This window comes from Trichosurus vulpecula, chromosome 8, assembly GCF_011100635.1.
Source record: "Trichosurus vulpecula isolate mTriVul1 chromosome 8, mTriVul1.pri, whole genome shotgun sequence".
NCBI classification, from domain to species: Eukaryota; Metazoa; Chordata; class Mammalia; order Diprotodontia; family Phalangeridae; genus Trichosurus; species Trichosurus vulpecula.
In genome coordinates, this window is record NC_050580.1 from 249,736,572 (window position 1) to 249,755,149 (window position 18,578).

Below are 18,578 nucleotides of genomic sequence, written 5' to 3' on the forward strand. Positions count from 1 at the left end.
CTTATAGTGTTTCTTTGGGGTCAGGCTTGTTCTTTGTGATTTTGCAATATTCATTTTTTAAAATTATCTCGAGGTTATCTTTTCAATTTACATTGTTGAGTCATGGTTTATTGTTTTCCTGGTTCTGCTTAATTCACTTCACATCAGTCCATACAAGTTGGCAATGCTTCTCTATATTCATCATATTCATTATTAATTATAGTTGTGAGAAATGATTCATTTGGTGCCCTACTCTATTCCAATCAGTATTAATCAGTTTGATATTTTACATAAATCATATAGGGATAATTAGATAAGATAGGGTCTTATAGTAAACCTTTATAGCAGGCCTCGAACTTTATTGTAATGTTCACTCCTTGTTTACTAGCTATGAAGCTCACTTGCGCAACCAGAAGAATGCTGAGAAAGTATCTGTATCCTGTTTCACTCAAATTCCATGTCTAAACCCAGCATGGGTGGGATGCCTTGATTCTTTGGAAAGTTCCTCAACTTATTTTTTGTACCTCCAGACCACCCTCTCTTGCCCAACATGAGCAGGTGACAATCTTATGACCGCTTGGTCACTGGAGATCGTTCTTGCCTTGCCCATCTGTGTTGGCAAGCAAAATGGGCTCTTAGCACTCTGTTCAACCAAGTGCTCTTGAAGAGTTTGGCTTTTGTTTCCTTTGGTTAATTCAGCGTATTTCACTGAATTTTACTAAGTGCTAAGCGCCAGGCTCTAACCCCTATTAGGTGCTTAAACCTATGTGGGTGTGAACCTCCCAGGGTCCTAAGGGGAGATGCTAACTCAAGAGCCAATCATAGGAGCCTAAGTTCTGGCCATTCAGATGACTTTTGATGACATCTGAAATGCTTTAAGAAGAGAAGACAGAGCCATTTGTGCAGGGCTCTCACTCTTGGTGGCATGAAGACTCTGGGCAGCTGTAGCTAAGAGCCCTCCAGCTCGTAAACCCGGATGCTGGGACTTTGTTAAACTCTGGTAACTATGTATTGGGATTTGAATCAGACAAGGTCTGCCTGTCAATGCTTGTAATTCATTTATGTTTTGCTCTGAAGTTCAGGGTGCTGACTTTTCCCCCTGAACTACATGAATGGTATTTGTATGCTGAATTAAAGTAAGCTTGTCAACCCCTTAATGTTGCTTTCCTTAGTAAAGCAGATTAAAAGAACCTGGGCTTTTGCAGCATGCTGGCAGCGTTCTTGTTGGGCTTGTGTTGGTCTTTCACCCCCACAACAGCTGCTAGCCAGATTGTTGAAACACCATCTTAATTTTTGGTCCTCATGAGCAAGGTCTAGCAACCACTGAGATTTTGTATTTTACCATGTTTCTTTTGCATACTTGGGTATCCAACCTTATAAAAGGTTCTGGAGGAAGGAGGCATCTCAGATCACAAGGAAGATCTGAGGTACACTTCATTGGAGGGAACAATGGACCCTTTAATAAAGTGCTATTGGTTCGGAGCTCTGCCTCAGTTTCTTTCATAGTAGGTGGGACAATTTTAAATACACAACACACCAAAAACTCCATAACATTCTGGTACCCCAATTTGTTTAGCTACTCTCCAGTTCATAAGCAACCACTTCATTTCCAGTTCTTTGCTACCAAAAAAAGTGTTACTATAAATATTTTGGTGTATACAGAACTTTTCTTTCTATCAATGTCCTTCTTGGAGTATATGCCTAGCATGTAATCTCTGGGTCAAAGGTTTTGGAAAATTTAGCCACTATTTTTGTATAGTTCCAAATTGCTTTCCAGGATAGTTCACATCTCTACCACAATGCATTTGTGTGTCTATCTTTCCAGTACACCTCAATTGTGACTGTTCCCATCTTCTCTAACCTTTGCCAATTTTCTGGGTGTGATGTATGTTTCTTTCATTAACAGTGATTTGGATCATTCTTTCATATGATTAGATAAAGAATTTAAGTGCTTACTATGTGCCAGGTACTATGCAAAGCACTGGGAATAAAAACATAAGCAAGAAGCATAGTCCTAGTACTTATTTCTAATGGGGGAAGATGACATATAAAAGGGATCTGGAAAGGGTGGGAGGAGGAGGTTCTACTACATGGGAACAAGGTAGAAAGGTAATCCAGAGTGACCTAGTTTAGAAGTGAGTATGACTGGGATGGATAACTTCTCCAGTTGAGATCACGGGCAAGAGCTCACCTTATTGGAGGAGGAAGCTGCAAGGGTGGAGGTATCTCCTGTGTCCACTGGAGTAGAGGGGGAAAAGTAGAGGAGGGCATCAGAGGCTTAGCCTAGTTAGAAGTGCTGGTTGTGCACTTCTTTTTAGAACTGTTTGTTCATTTCTTTACTTATTTTGTTGGAAATGGCTCCGGTATTATATATTTCTGTTGTCCGTATATCTTATGTACCAAACCTTTTTTTGAGATAATATTTAGGTATTCATTTTGAATTTATTGTGGAGTATGATGTAAGATGTTGGACCAAGCTTTGATTTCTGTCAGACTGCTTTTCCTGTTTTTTTCTGAAGTTCTTATCAAATAGAGAGTTTTTTTTTCCTTAAGTAAATCGGGTCTATCAAATACTGGGTTATTGAATTCCATTATTTCTGATTCTTCCTTATCTTGTTTACCATTCATATTTTTTTTGTACTTAAATTACTAACTGGCTTTGGTGGTTGCTGCATTATAATATAGTTTATGGTATAGAAGTATGTTATTCTTCCTTTGCTCCTACCTGTTTTATGATTTCCTTGGATATTCTTGATCTTTTGCTCCTCTAAATGAATATTGTTATTTTTATTTACTTCTGTAAAGTATATTTTTTGGTAGTTTGACTGGTATAAAAGTAAATCTGTAAATCAACTTTGATAATGTTGTCATGTTTAGTATATTGATATAGCTCACAGAAGTTTCAAGGTCAAATCTCCTTGTGAAGATTTATTTAACAGCCCATCAACGTATGCTGTTCATATGAGATAATAATAATGATACCTTACATGTATATAGGGTTTTAAAGTTTGCAAAGTTATTTGCATATCTGCTTTACAAATACACGCTTTACATATTTTCATTTGATCCCCAAAACATCCCTGTGAAGTAGGTGCTATGTATGGGGTGCTCAGGGAGGATGAGCATCTCAGATGCAAGGGCTTGCCGAGCCCTTTTCAGGGCTGCTCATCCACCTTTGGTGTCCACCTGTCACCCAACTCCCATCTGTATTTCCAAGAAGCTACAGCATGGCAAGTAGCCCTAGCCTGGTAAATCATCTTGGCAGACAGGCTAAACCAGGTTGAGGGTAACCGATGGGTCTCAAACTTGTTAGTGAGTTAGGGGGTTGTCTACCCCAAGCATATGAAGACTTTCTCTGTTGCAACGGGCAGATGAGAATAATTAGTTCCAATGTCCACGAAGGTAGCTGAAGCAGGCTCTGCGGAGCACTTAAAGTTTTGTTACACATCAAAGATGACAAGGTCATCCACCGCATCTTGAGCCATCGCCAGTTGTCTTGACTTTTGTCTTGCCGCTACACTTCAATGACTTTGGAAGAGAGGGTAAGGCTGATGAATTTGTGCAACTCTGCCTCACTTAAATCCAATTCACACGCAAGTAAGACATCACTTGGTCGTCTTTGAAAATGAAGGACGAACAACAACTATGACGATGACGACGACAAGGACAACGACAACATTATTATCCCATTTCACAGATGAAGTTGAAAGTGGTTTAGTGATTTGGCTAAGGTTATACGACTGAAATGGTATGTGAACTCACGTCTTCCTGGATGCAAGTACAGAACATCGTCCACCATACCACCTAGATGACAGTATGATTGGTTAAATATTGGAATGGATCTCATCCAATTTTCTCAATTTATGATCCTTGAGATAAACTCTAATCAGGCAGGGGAGAGGATGAGAGTGTACAGTTTATCTACTCTCTTGTTTGATAGCCTTCCTATCGCAAATTCTCTGCGTCCAACAGAATCTGAGACTTCTCTCATCCTATGCCCACAGTATGTTGAAATTCTTTTTCCTCCAAGTAGTTTCCCTAAGTTGAAGCCTCTCTGCTCATGGGACTTTCAGGAGATCCTTTTGTTCATGGCTCCAAAAAGACATTCCTCCTTGTCATGCACCTCATGAATATAACAGCTCTTCATGTGTGCTTATTCTCACAGAATCACAAAGGCAGATGGAAATTATAGATCAATCAAAAGGCATTTATTAAGTACCTACTAAGTGCTAGGCATTATGTTAGGCTCTGGGACTACAAATACAAAAGTGAGACAGAAAGTCCCTGCCTTCAAGGAGCTCAATTCTATTGGCTGGGTATATAGCATGTTCACAAATAAGTGAATGTTGGTATAGATAAAATAAATACAAAGTGATTTGTACCAAGAGGAAGGACTCCTTCAAAGAGTTGACATTCGAGCTAGCCTGTAAGGTAGCTAAATGTTTCAAGAGGCAAAGGTAAGGAAGGAGAGCATAGAGTCAAGTAATGATATTTTTTGTACAAGGAATAGCAAATAGGACAAATTAGCTAGAGTATAGAGTGCACAGAAGGGTAAAATGTGTAATTAGCTGCTGTAGGTCAAGATTAGATTCAGGCCCAGGATCAGAGTGAAATGAAACAATTTGACCATCTGATATTTAATTAAAAGAAATTTACTTGACAGTAGAATGGAATTTCAAGTCCCAGCTAAAATTCTACCACTTACAAAAAGCCTTTCCCTTTCTCCCTAATTCTAGTGCCTTCCCTCTGTTGATTATCTTAAATTTATTCTGAATAGAGTTTATTCGTACATAGTTATTTGCAGATTGCCTCCATTACTAGGCTGGAAGCTCCTTGAGAGCTGGTACTGTCTTTTTACCTTTTTTGTATCTTTGGCACTTATCCCAGTGGCTGGTACATAGTAGCGATTAATAAATATTTATTTAACAACTGCTTGACTCGGCAAAAATACAGCAGTGGTTTGTGTAGATACAATTATAGTCATCTTTATATGGAAGCAGTCTGATCCAAAGAATGCAAAGAGAGAAGAACCCTGAGAACCCCAGAATACACATTGGTAGTGGAACATGGCGATAGTTCTGAAAAGGATACCCAAGATTGGTCTGATGGGTATGAAGAGAACCAGGTATTATGTATTATGTATGAACAGTATTATGAAAACACACGGAGGTGAAAATTTCCAGTGTCAGATGCTGCAAAATGGTCAAGAGAGATGAGGATTGACAAGAGGCTACTGGATTTAGCAATAAGGAAATTGACCTGGGATATGTCATTTTCTTTTCAGTGGCATGGATGGAAGCCAGATTCCAAAAGGTTTCTACTAGGAGGTAAGAAAGTGGAAGCAATGAATGTGTAAACCTTCTTCTAAAAGTCTGACTTAAAGGAGAGACAACGTGATGTAGTAAAGCAGGCTCAACCCCAAGGAGACCTGAGCAACAAATCCTGCTTCTAACTTACACTAATTGTGTTGTAATGGTGTCAACTCCAGAATAATTTATCAGTGTGTTTTGTACACATTTACTGTGTACAGTAAGGCGCCAGGTGGAACAAAGGGCCCAGAAAGAGCAGAGCTGGTTACTGCGTAGGAAGGCCCAGCTAACAGAACATTCAAGGGGTGAAGGAGAAGGAGATACGGCGTGGCAGCGGGACCACTATGCACAACACGCATGCACCCCGGGAAGGACCCTGGAGAGCCCAGCTGGGGCCCTTTTCTTCCCCGAGAGCAGAGCGTTCCTGAGGTTGCTAGGCAACCGCGCCTCGGCTATTGCAAGGTGGGGGAGGGAGGGGAAACGGGACAGAGGTGTCTAAGTTACTGCCTCCCTGCTTCACTCCAGCCTCAGGCCCTCCCACACATTTTAAGAAGCGGTCTCACAAGCGCCCATGTACTCCGTTATTATCCGAATTCACCTAACGTTAGGTCGAAATCAGGCAGGCGGGGCTTGCTGTTTCGTTTGCTTTTCATTCAGGCGCGATAAGGATCTCCACTCTCCCTGAGGCCCCCGCAGCCCGGCGTTGCTGGGCAGGAGTGGACGCTCCAGGGGCCTGCCATGGGCAGTATTGAGATGGATCCGCTGCTCCTGGCCTGGAGCTATTTCAGGCGCAGGAAGTTCCAGCAGTGCGCTGATCTCTGCACGCAGGTGCTGGAGAAAGCTCCCTGTGACCAGGTACACGGATGCCAGGCTTGGGTTTGAGGGAGTCGGGGGAGGGGAGGGGTCGTCTCCCCCCCCCCCCCCGAGGGTGTGGCGGGTGTCGACCCCTATCGGAGCTGACCCACGTGTGGCTGCAGAGGTGGGGTCCCAGAAAGCACCCGCTGCCCCTTTGTCTGGTGTATGCCAGAGGCAGAGTGTGTCCTGAGAAACATTGGACAACGCGTGCGTGTGTAGACACGGACACACAGACTCGTCTACAGGGTTCCCCAAAAGTTTTAGTGCAGTTAAGTAAAACTTATAGGACTTTTAAGTAAAGTTTAAAACTGCACTAAGATTTTTGGGAAACTTTGTAATATGCGTGCATAGGTGTATATACACATTTATATGCACACATAGATCTACGTATATCCGCCTGTATGCACATGGATATCTCCACCTGTGCCTCTATAAACATTATGCAAAGTTTCCCCTCGAATGAATTATTCATAAGGGATTTTTATTTTCATCTGGGCCTGTGATTTCAATAGTATGGGGAATTCCAAGGATGGAAACTCCTTTCATTGACTCTGATAAGAGTTATCTGTGGCACAGTGAAAGGTATATGCAGTTGAATGAATGAAGGATGCACTTATTAAATGCTTACTATATGTAAAACACTGCTAAGCTTGAGGTTTACAAACAGAAAGACAGTCCCTGCTCTCAAACAACTTATACTGTAATGGGGGAAGACAGCACATTTGCAAGATTTCAGCTGCAAGTGAGATGGAAAAAGTCCCTTGCAAAGCAGATGATCATGCCTCTTATTTTGATGTCATTTCCCTCGATAAAATCAAATCATTTCCTGATGTTGAGCCTTTGGACAGTGCCAAAGACTTTGGTGGGAAGAACTTTTTTTTTTTCCTGGGTCTTTAGTAGCTATGTCTGTTGCAATTGCTAGGTTGCATCTCTCCGGGATGATGGTAGGCACTGTGCTGGAAATGTTGTTATTCCAAAAGCTCTTGTGTTCAGGGTCTTGGGTTGTCTCCATTGGAGTCTAAGGAGGGATAATGGTCAAAGTGATGGTGGTGGTTTAACTTGCCTCTTGTCTTCCCTCAAGGTTCATTGCTGCTTCAGCTGTGTTGCCTCACCTGCCCTGTGGTAGCAGTCTGACTTTGGCTCTTGGTGGGGGATGATTAGCCCTTTCCACATAGAATTTGCTTTTTCTGGATGGTGGCTGTGAGGGCCGGACTAGAAGCAAGACAGAGGATTTTAGAGATATTGTCGCTCCCAGGGCTCTTGTGTTTTTCTGCCTATTGGACAGTAGTGGTGGTAGCTGGTGGTAGTGAGAAAAGTGGGCCCTTTCTTCACAATGATTTCTCCCCTCAATGAGGGCTACTGAAGTTGGTCTGAAAGCAGGTCTGATGGTTTGGAGAACACCGCTATTCCCAAGACTATCAGGTTCAGAGTCCTGAGGTGTCTCCATTGGAGTCTGAAGGGATATGGTAGTCCAGGTGGTGGTAGTTTGACTTACCTGGCACATACTGCCCTCTCTCTCTTTTTCTCCCTCTCTCTCTCTGTCTCTCTTTGTCTCTCTCTCTGTCAATCTGTCTCTCTGTTTTTCTGTCTCTCTCTTTGTCTGTCTGTCTGTCTCTGTCTCTCTCTCTCTCAGTGCTTTGCTACTTTAGTTGGACCTCAGTGGGCTATTAATTCAGTAATGGGGGGCATCCAAAAAGTCGAGCGTCCTGACATTCCTTCCTAGTGGGCTGATGTGCAGACTGTGAGAGCTTTGAAGGATGGGACAGAGGGAAGCTGTCTCTCCAGGTTCTCTCACCTTTCTGACCACATCCTTCTTAGTTTGCTTTGCTGGCTCATCATTCATGTCACACTCTTCTGACTTAGGCCCTGTAATGTTTTTCTTCCACATTCTCAGTAACCTATCATCTCTGTGCAAATGACTCACATATCAACACATATATGTGCTTATTTATGTGTATGCATGTATGTATGTGTGTATGTATATATCCAGCCCTAGTGTCCCCCCTCAACTTCAGTCTCTCATCACCAGTTGCCTGCTAGACATTTCAAACTGTATGACCAGAAATATCTTAATCTCATTTTCAGAATTGAACTTATCTTTACTCCCTACCCTCCCCTCTTCCAGTTTTCTCTGTTTCTGTTGAATGCACTGCCGGTGTCTCTGGTTCATGATCTTGGCACCATTTTAGATTCTCCCTTCTCCTTCGCCCTTATATCCAATTGGGTATTAAAACTTGTCTTTCCCACCTTGGAGGGGGAGGATAAACATGAATACTCTGAATTTGGGGATGCATTTTTACCCTGGATAAAGTAACTTCTTGTGCCAAGGAAAAAGAATTGTTTTATTTGTACTTTATTTTATTTATTGGCAACAACATGATTAACAAGAATGGTTTTATTTTTAGAGAAGACGCTACCATCTTAGAGATTTCCTGCCAACACAGGGAATTCTGAAAAGGAATAAATATGATTTTTTAGTAACTCCTTTGACTCCAAGGTCTGTACACTTTCTCCCATTTCTTCTCTGCTGTAGATTGACGCTGTACTCAAAGCAAGTCTAGAAAGCTGTAAAAACCTAGTTGCTGCCCTAAGAAGCTGCAGCTGTTCCCATTGAGCAGTCTTCCTTAGTGCACTAATAAATATCTTTTTACTTTGGCAGCTCACTTTATTTGACTTCTGGTCATGCAGACCTGCTGTTGCTTGAGATTCTCCCTTTGGCCTTTTAAGGGACATAGGCGGAGAAACTCCCACAACACTAATTTTGCGTGTCTTATGTCTGACCCCTTCTCTCTACTCACCCAGTTACCACCTTAGTGTAGGCTAAGGGTGGAGAACCTGTAGCCTTGAGGCCATATATGGCCCTCTGGGTCCTCAAGTGTGGCTGGCCCTTTGACTGAATCCAAACTTCGCAGAACAAATCCCCTTAATAAAAGGACTTCCTGTAAAACTTGGACCCAGAAGGCCTCACCTCAACTTTAGGCTCTCCTTATCTCTTCTCTGGATTATTACAGCATTGGCCTACTTGATCTCCCTGCCTCAGATCTCTTACCACTTCAGTCCAGTCTACATACTGCTGTCAAAGTAATTTTCCTTAAGACTGATCTGACCTATGTGACTCCTCCACTCAGTCACTTCAATGACTTCTTCTTGCCCTTAGCAGAAAATATCAACTCTTCTGTTTAGGTCTTAAAGCCCTACACAATGTGGCCTCTTTATAGCTTTATTGAAATTGCTCCTCCCTTCCTCTGAGAATCCACCTAACTGCCTTCTCTCTGTTTTTTACCAGCTTCGGTCTCCTTGTCTTGGCACTGGCTAATCCATGTGCTTGGAATGAACTCCCTCCAGCTCCTCCCTTCTTTCAAGGTGAAGCTCACATGTCAGATTTTGCATGGAGCTTTTCCTGACCTCAGCCCCAACAGCTAGTGCCCTCACTCCTGAGCTACCTTGTCTTTTGCTATTTTGTATATGTTTGTATTGATTCACTTTGTATTTATGTGATGTGTATTTTTATGCGTACTTATTTTCTCCCTTGGTAGACTGCAAGCTTCTTTCAAGTAGGGATTATTTCATTCTTTGTACTTCTATCTCCAGTGCTTGGCACATAGTAGGTGCTTAATAGTAGTGATTAATAGTTGATTGATTGATGAATGGTGAATGAAAAATCACCCAGAAAGAAAGATAATATATAAATATTTTTGATGGTGATTATGATGATGATACACCATATTTGCTAATAATAATAATAGTAATTTTTATGACAACCCTTTTCCCCCCTTTTTTTGGAAATGAAGGCACAGAACAGTCAATTATATCAAAACAACAAACACTTATTAAGTATTATGTGCTGTAACAACAATGTGGCTTGCAGCTGCTGCTAAGGTGTAAGACCCAACAAGAGCTGCCAGCACAGGTTCTTTGATCTGTTTTTCTAAGGAAAGCAACTTTATTTTTTTTTCTTCCTTTTTTTTAATTAATTAATCAATTAATTTAATATATTTAGTTTTCAGCATTGATTTTCACAAGAGTTTGAATTACAAATTTTTTCCCCATTTCTACCCTCCCCCCCACTCCAAGATGGTATATATTCTGGTTATCCTGTTCCCCAGTCAGCCTTCCCTTCTGTCACCCCACTCCCCTCCCATCCCCTTTTCCCTTCCTTTCTTGTAGGGCAAGATAAATTTCTACGCCCCATTGCCTGTGTATCTTATTTTCTAGTTGCATGCAAAAACTTTTTATTTTTTGAACATCTGTTCTTAAAACTTTGAGTTCCAAATTCTCTCCCCTCCTCCCTTCCCACCCACCCTCCCTAAGAAGTCAAGCAATTCCACATAGGCCACATGTGTATCATTATGTATAACCCTTCCACAATACTCATGTTGTGAAAGACTAACTATATTTTGCTCCTTCCTAACCTATCCCCCTTTATTGAATTTTCTCCCTTGACCCTGTCCCCTTTTGAAAGTGTTTGTTTTTGATTACCTCCACCCCCATCTGCCCTCCCTTCTATCATTCCCCCCTTTTTTATCTTCTTCCTTCTTCTTTCCTGTGGGGTAAGATACCCAATTGAGTATGTATGGTATTCCCTCCTCAGGTCAAATCTGATGAGAGCAAGATTCACTCATTGCCCCCTCACCTGCCTTCTCTTCTCTTTCTACAGAACTGCTTTTTCTTGCCACTTTTATGCGAGATAATTTACCCCATTCTATCTCTCCCTATCTCCCTCTCTCAATATATTCCTCTCTCATCCCTTAATTTGATTTTATTTCTTTTAGATATCTTCCCTTCATCTTCAACTCACCCTGTGCCCGCTCTCTCTCTCTATATATATACATACATACACATTCACTTATACATATATATACATAAACATATATATATATATATATATATATATATGCATATTCCCTTCAGCTACTCTAATATTGAGGTCTCATGAATCATCTTTCCATGTAGGAATGTAAACAAAACAGTTCAACTTTAGTAAGTCCCTTGCAATTTCTTTTTCTTGTTCTTTTTCTTGATTACCTTTTCATGCTTCTCTTGATTCTTGTGTTTGAAAGTCAAATTTTCTATTCAGCTCTGGTCTTTTCTCTGAGAAAGCTTGAAAGTCCTCTATTTTATTGAAAGTCCGTATTTTGCCTTGGAGCATGATACTCAGTTTTGCTGGGTAGATGATTCTTGGTTTTAATTCTAGCTCCATTGACCTCCGGAATATCATATTCCAAGCCATTCGATCTCTTAATGTAGAAGCTGCCAGATCTTGGATTATTCTGATTGGGTTTCCACAATACTCAAATTGTTTCTTTCTGGCTGCTTGCAGTATTTTCTCCTTGATCTGGGAGCTCTGGAATTTGGCGACAATATTCCTAGGAGATTTCTTTTTGGGATCTATTTGAGGAGGCGATCGATGGATTCTTTCAATTTCTATTTTGCCCTGTGGCTCTAGAATATCCGGGCAGTTCTCCCTGATAATTTCTTGAAAGACGATATCTAGGCTCTTTTTTTGATCATTGCTTTCAGGTAATCCAGTAATTTTTAAATTATCTCTCCTGGATCTATTTTCCAGGTCAGTGGTTTTTCCAATGAGATATTTTACATTGTCTTCCAATTTTTCATTCCTTTGGTTCTGTTTTATAATATCTTGATTTCTCATCAAGTCACTAGCTTCCACTTGCTCCAACCTAATTTTTAAAGTAGTATTTTCTTCAGTGGTCTTTTGGACCTCCTTTTCCATTTGGCTAATTCTGCCTTTCAAGGCATTCTTCTCCTAATTGGCTTTTTGGAGCTTTTTTGCCATTTGAGTTAGTCTATTTTTTAAGGTGTTGTTTTCTTCAGTATATTTTTCAGTATTTTTTTGGGTCTCCTTTAGCAAGTCATTGACTTGCTGTTCATGGTTTTCTCCCATCCTTCTCATTTCTCTTCCCAATTTTTCCTCTACTTCTCTAACTTGCTTTTCCAAATCCTTTTTGAGCTCTTCCATGGCCTGGGACCAGTTCGTGTTTTTCTTGGAGGCTTTCGTTGTAGACTTTTTGACTTTGTTAACTTCTTCTGTTTGTATGTTTTGGTGTTCTTTGTCACCAAGGAAAGAATCCAAAGTCTGAGACTGAATCTCGGTGCGTTTTCGCTGCCTGGCCATATTCCCAACCAACTAACTTGACCCTTGAGTTTTTCAGCAGGGTATGACCGCTTGCAGGGTTTAGAGAACTATGTTCCAAGCCTGGGGGGATGTGCCAACTGTGTCACACCAGCAGTCCTCCTTCCCCAAGAACCCCCAACCCGGACTGGGCTTAGATCTTCAGCAGGCTGTGCACTCCTGCTTTGATCCGCCACTTAATTCCTCCCACCAGGTGGGCCTGGGGCCAGAAGCAACTGCAGCTGGGGTTCTGTAGCTGCCCCACCTCCACTGCCCCTGGGGCAGTAGCCGAACCTTGAACTCCTTCCACTCCCACAGCTTTTCCCACTAACCTTCTCTGTTGTCTTTGGAGTTTGTGGGTTGAGAAGTCCGGTAACTGCTGCAGCTCACTGATTCATGGTGCTAGGGCACGCTCCGCCCAGCTCCTGGTCTGGTTGGTCTGCGCCACTCACGCTGGGCTCTGCTCTGCTCCGCTCCCCTCCACTCCCAGCTCTATGTGGGATAGACCTCACCCAGAGACCATCCAGGCTGTCCTGGACTGGAGCCCTGCTTCCCTCTGCTGTTTTGTGGGTTCTGCAGTTCTAGAATTGGTTCAGAGCCATTTTTTATAGGTTTTTGGAGGGACTTGGTGGGGAGCTCACGCTAGTCCCTGCTTTCCAGCCGCCATCTTGGCTCCAGGAAAGCAACTTTAAGGGGTTAATCTCACTTTAATCAAACATACATATATGATTCACTTAGTTTAGGGGGAAAAGCCAGCACCCTGAACTTTGGAGCAAATACAAATAGAAATTACAAACAGAAAATATCAACAGATCAAGTAACACAGTTCAACAGACAGGCTTTGTCTGATCAAGACATCATATACATAGTTACCAAAAAGAAAAGCACCAACATCTGGGTTTTCTGCAAAGCCGGGGGGCTCCAGCCGCTACCCAGAGTCTCCACACCAACACTGTCCCAGGGAGTGACAACCCCAAACAAAAATGCTAACCTGTGAGTTTACATACCCTTCTTAGGGGCCAAAGGCTTCAAACCTAATCAGCAAAAGGGTGTGGGCCTGGGGCTTCGTACCCAGTAAGAGTTACTCACAGGCACCTGATTACCTTAGTATTCTAAAAGAGAAAACAGTAAAATAAAAAAAAAGTCACACCTTAATTAATATTACATGTGCATACATTGTGCTAAGCCCTGAGGCTAGAAGAGCTCACATTCTGTCAGGGGAGAGAGCATGCATGGGTTAATCATATTATATATGGATGTGAGTGTATTTTTTTTTTAATCATCAGGAATTTATTAGCATGGGTTCTTGAAAGCTATATATGAGAACACAAATTTTACCAAGTTTGAGTGCAGGCCAGGTGATGGACTTTATGCTTGTCATCGCAGAACCAGCCTAGTTCAGGTCACAGATATGCATTATCAGGTTGGCCAAAAGGTGCTAAATTTTTCAACTGCTGGAACTCATAAAGACCATCCACCAATATGTAGAGGGTTGAAATCTGTTTTGGTGGAATCTGCACTCATAGTATTCTTTGCTGCATAATTGTAGTGAAAAGAATGTTGGATTTGCTCTCAGAGAACATGAGTTTGAATCCAGGCTCTGGATTATTGCAGTAATCTTCTTTCCAGTTAGTCTTTGTGCCTCAGGAATCTGCTCTAATTCATCTACTCATCTGTCAAAGTGATTTTTCTGAAGCGTGGGTCTTAGTTGTCATTCCGCTTCTCAGTAAGTTCCAGTGGCTCCTTATTACTAGCAAGATCAAATATAATGTCATGTCTATGTCATGTCCTTCCTGCCTTTCTAGGCTTCTTAAACTTTCCCCTCCTCTCTACACTCTAAGGTCCAGCTTCACTGGTCTTTGTTTCTTTTTTGGAGGCATTTGGGGTTAAGTGACTTGCCAAGGGTCACACAGCTAACAAGTAGCTGACGTCAGATATTTGACTCCAGAGTCTGAGCTCTATCTGAGCACTGCACTACCAGCTGCCCCATTCACTGGCCATCTCCTGGCTGCTCTTCAGGCCTGGCATAATTTTCACCTTCACCTCCTCCTCTTGGTTTTCTCTGGTTTCCTTCAAGACTCAGCTCAAGTCCCACATTCTACCAGAGGCCTTACTGGGTCCTTCCAGCTGCTAGCTCCTTCTCTCATACTACCTTCCATCTACTCTGTATATACTTTGTACGTATCTAGTTATTTTCATGTTTTTCCCCCGTTAGAATGCGAGCTCCTTCAAGGACAAAGACTGTGTTTGCCTTTCTTAGCATCTATAGCATTTAACACAATTCCTGGCACATGGTCAGTGATTAATAAATGCTTGTTGGCTGACTATGTGACCTTGGCCAAATCCCTTGACTTCTATGGCCTCAGTTTCTTCATCTGTAAAATGAAGAGGTGGCCTCTAATGTGCCTTCCCACCTTCAAATCTGTGACTTTATGAACTCTAAGGCTGAGGAAACTCAAGCTCCTTTTTGAACCTAGAAAGCTTCAGTGTGTGCTCCTTAGTATGACAAATTTTCAGATTACTAATTATTCCTGTGGAAAGCAGAGGAAGCCAGAATCAGAGGAGTGAAGCGTAGAATAAGAAGCTGAGGAGAAAGGAAGCATAGCATTAGTTAGCCTGGCGTACGTGGCTGGGTTGGGAGGGACAGTCAGTGGAGTTGGGGGTGGGGAGGAGGACGTGCTCGTGTGACGAATGAGAACTATGGAGAGGAGACCTAAGTGGAATATCCCTGTGGTGCCAGTTTCAGCTGGGTGTTTGAAGATGGGGGGGGGAGGGGGAATGACAGCTTTAGGCCAAAGCTGGTTATACTTCAAGGCTGGAATTTCGTTATTCTTAATACCTAATGGTTTTATGTTAATTACTGAGTCAACACACTTTATTCATTATCTTATTTTGGTTAGTAAAGGGCATGGCAAATGTTCACTTACCATGATTTTAATTGTGACCGAAAAAGTAGGTCACTATAAATGCATAAAAGGAAGAAATTTTAAAAGACCTTCCATACAGGAAGATGACCTAGAGGGAACACTCTCTGCTGAGGCTTATGTTGATCATCCTGATTAGTTGTCTGATCTGATTACTGTTCTTTGCGGTCCATATGTCAGATAGAAGGCTTTAAAACCAGCACTGATTTTCTGGTTCTGTTGTAATTAAGCAATCCTAAAGTGTGATTTATCTTAGATAATACAAACATTTTACTGCATTGGATTTTAAATAAAAATTAGAATGTTTTAAAGGTGGACCTGGGTTTATATATCATCTCTATCACTTACTACCAACATGACCTTGAGTAAATCAGTTCATATCCCCTGGGCCTTGGTTTCCTCATATATAAAATGAGGGGTTTGGGCTATTTCTCCTTTCAGCTTTATATTGATGACTCTATAGTTACTCACCTGCCTGTGCTTCTTTGTCCTTATAACCCCTTTGTTTTGAAATTGAAATATTCTGTATTGTTTTATAGCTATCTTTACTCACCCATTCCCATGTTATAATTCAATTCAGTAGACATTTATTTAGCACCTATTATGTGCAGGGCATGATGCCAGCCTCTGAAGAACCACAGACAAAAAATAAAGTCTACTGGTGGGCTAAAGGGGAGGATGCAGCCTGTACCTCCAGTAGGGGTGTGCTGGAGCCAGCTCCTCAAGCTTTTTTCACCTAGGAAATGCTACAGATCATGGCTCTATTGATTGTTTTGTTGACTATCTAGAAAAGTGTGGTGTTTGTACATCCTCTCCCCTGCCACCGCAACAGATTGTTCAGCATTTACCAGCATACCCCATTTTTAAGTACTGTAATTGGAAAAATGAGGGGGTGGGGTGGGAAAGAGGTATGTGGGACCCTGGCCTCAGGCCAAGGCCTGGATCTTCAGCATCCTTCTTTCCCCAGAAAGTACAATACTTTACAGTAGGCTCTTAGTAAATAATGGTGTTTACCAAATTAATGATTTTTCAACTTTTTTAGAGGAATTATGTGAAAAATCTATCAAAGGGCTATGTCTCTACATTTGAAGGGATAATTATGTGGTGATTCAAGCAAAAATTCATTGAGTCACCCAGCATTTATATATATATATATATATATATATACACACATATATATATATACACACATATACACACACACACACACACACACACACATATATATATGTATATATATATATATGTATGTATGTATGTATGTATGTATATAACCCCACCATAAGTGCCACACTGGCATGGTGCTAAGCCTCAGGGATACAAAGACAAAAACAACAGTTTTTGCCTTCAGGGAGCTTACATTCTGTTGGGAGAAATGACACATTCACAGCTATGTAAATACAAATTATAAACATATAGGAAGTTTGGAGGGTGGGAGGGGCAAAAACTGTGTTCTTGTAGAATTATCAGAATTTACTTTTTGGGAAATTATAAATGTGGTGACGATCTAAAGCTCTTTAAATTTGTGCACACTTTTTAATATAATGATAATAAAAACTTTTTTAATGTATTTTTATGTGGTTATCTTAGCACTGTCACTGGTAGTTTTTACATTGAATTTCAAAAGGAAATAGGGACTTAAATGATTATAGCACCTGTCTCACAGGGTTGTTGTCATCTATTTGTTGAATTGTTCTGAGGCATTCCTAACCTTTAATAGCATTTTACTCATTTCTGTATTCCTTTGCATTTTTTTTTCTATCAGTTACTACTAAATTCTGAAATAACTGAACCGTGACATAAGCAGTTAGTTTGGTAAACTCATTAGAACCAAACTAAGTATCTGTGGCAATTAAGAATTTCCAGGAGACCATTCTCAGTGGTAACCGTAATAACTTGAGACAGGTGTACCCTAGGGATCTGAATGGAAGATGATGTTGAATAATTACGAGTTCTGAGGCAGTGATGCCATACTTCTTTCACTGTCACTTTACCTATTTTGAAGAAGATTCATAGGGGAGTTTTCGTCTTAAATTGTGGTACTTGAGAAACCACTTATTGCTGAAGATCCCTGCCCCACAGCCCCTGATAAAAACCCTAGTCTGCATAAGAAAGAATGGACTAAGACCCTGCCATTTGGCGTTCAGCAAATGTCCCTGGGGCCCTGTGACTGCTCCAAGGAATGTCACTAGATAAGACTCAGAGCCTGAACTAATTAACTAGAAGAAAAGCCTGACCCTAACAGTCTCTTGGTTCTCTGAGTGGGCTCAGAGATGTCTCTCTCTTATGTCAACAAACCCAGATGGAGCATTCCTTCCTCTGTCCATGGCCATTAAGGGTGAAAACCTTGACCCCAGACATTATCTTGAGTTATGTGACTTTTCCTTATCTTGATATTTTATGGGCATATACCATGTTGTGGAATGTTAATGGCAAGTTGGACACAGAGATCCTGGGTTGTAATTTCAGTTGACACTTTGACAACTATCTAATTTGTTGTATTTACAATCTATTCCATTAAGGAAGTTCCTCTTCTTGTATCATGGTTAAACATACATGGGGGTCATAAAGTGAAGTAACACAGGCTTGCCGGGTTTGTGACGTGTCTTGCTCTCTGTCGGTACAACAAAATGACACAGGTGGAAGCTCACTTAGTTCTCTGAAAAGGATGCAATATAGTATGGTGCTATTCTGTATTAACACAAACTATATTTAAAGAGTTCCTTGTAGCTACCAGGGTGAGGAACCTGTGGTCTTGAGGCCTTGAGGACCCAGAGAGCCACATGTCGCCTAGAGGCCACAGGTTCCTCACCCCTGAGCTAGACCATCTACTTGAATGGAAGTAATACTTTTTAACTTTGCATTGGGTTTTATGTTTTTTCAAAGTACTTTCACATGCATTATCTCATTTAACATTAATAACAAACCTAGAAGATTAGAAATTATTATCCCTGTTCATCAAGGCTGGGAGGTGGGGAGAGGGGGTGATAAAGTGATTTTCCCAAGGTCACACCATTAGAAAATCTAGAACCCAGATTTTCTGATGCCTCGTTCAATGTTTTGTTTTGTTTTTTTTTCAACTGTACCCTATTACCTTCCATTAAAACATACTCCACAAGAACTTCTTTGTGGAGACTGATAGATTTTCTCACAGAACAAAATTTGAAAAGAATACAGATTTGACACATTGAAATATTAAATCCTCTGTTTTTTTCCCTTCTTGATAGATCTTTGTACTAAAAGATAGTGTGGCTGTTTTCCTTTAGAAGTTTACTTTATGATTCTCATTTGAACCTAATTTTCTCTAATTAGCATAGGCTACATTTGTTTCTGCCACTTGTATTTTGCTAGATGTGCTAGTAAGTAACCTGCAAAACA

At 41.2% G+C, this 18,578-nt stretch overlaps 1 protein-coding gene across 1 annotated transcript in view; it reads left to right on the forward strand.

Annotated features, from left to right (window-relative positions):
• Positions 1 to 6,002: 6,002 nt before the first annotated feature.
• The window catches only part of TTC8 (tetratricopeptide repeat domain 8), a 53,837-nt gene continuing 41,261 nt past the window's right edge, over positions 6,003 to 18,578 (forward strand). The window contains exon 1 of the mRNA XM_036735513.1: positions 6,003 to 6,143. Coding sequence (XP_036591408.1) covers positions 6,027 to 6,143 — 117 coding nt within the window. The 5' untranslated portion in view covers positions 6,003 to 6,026. The remainder of the gene's footprint in view (positions 6,144 to 18,578) is intronic.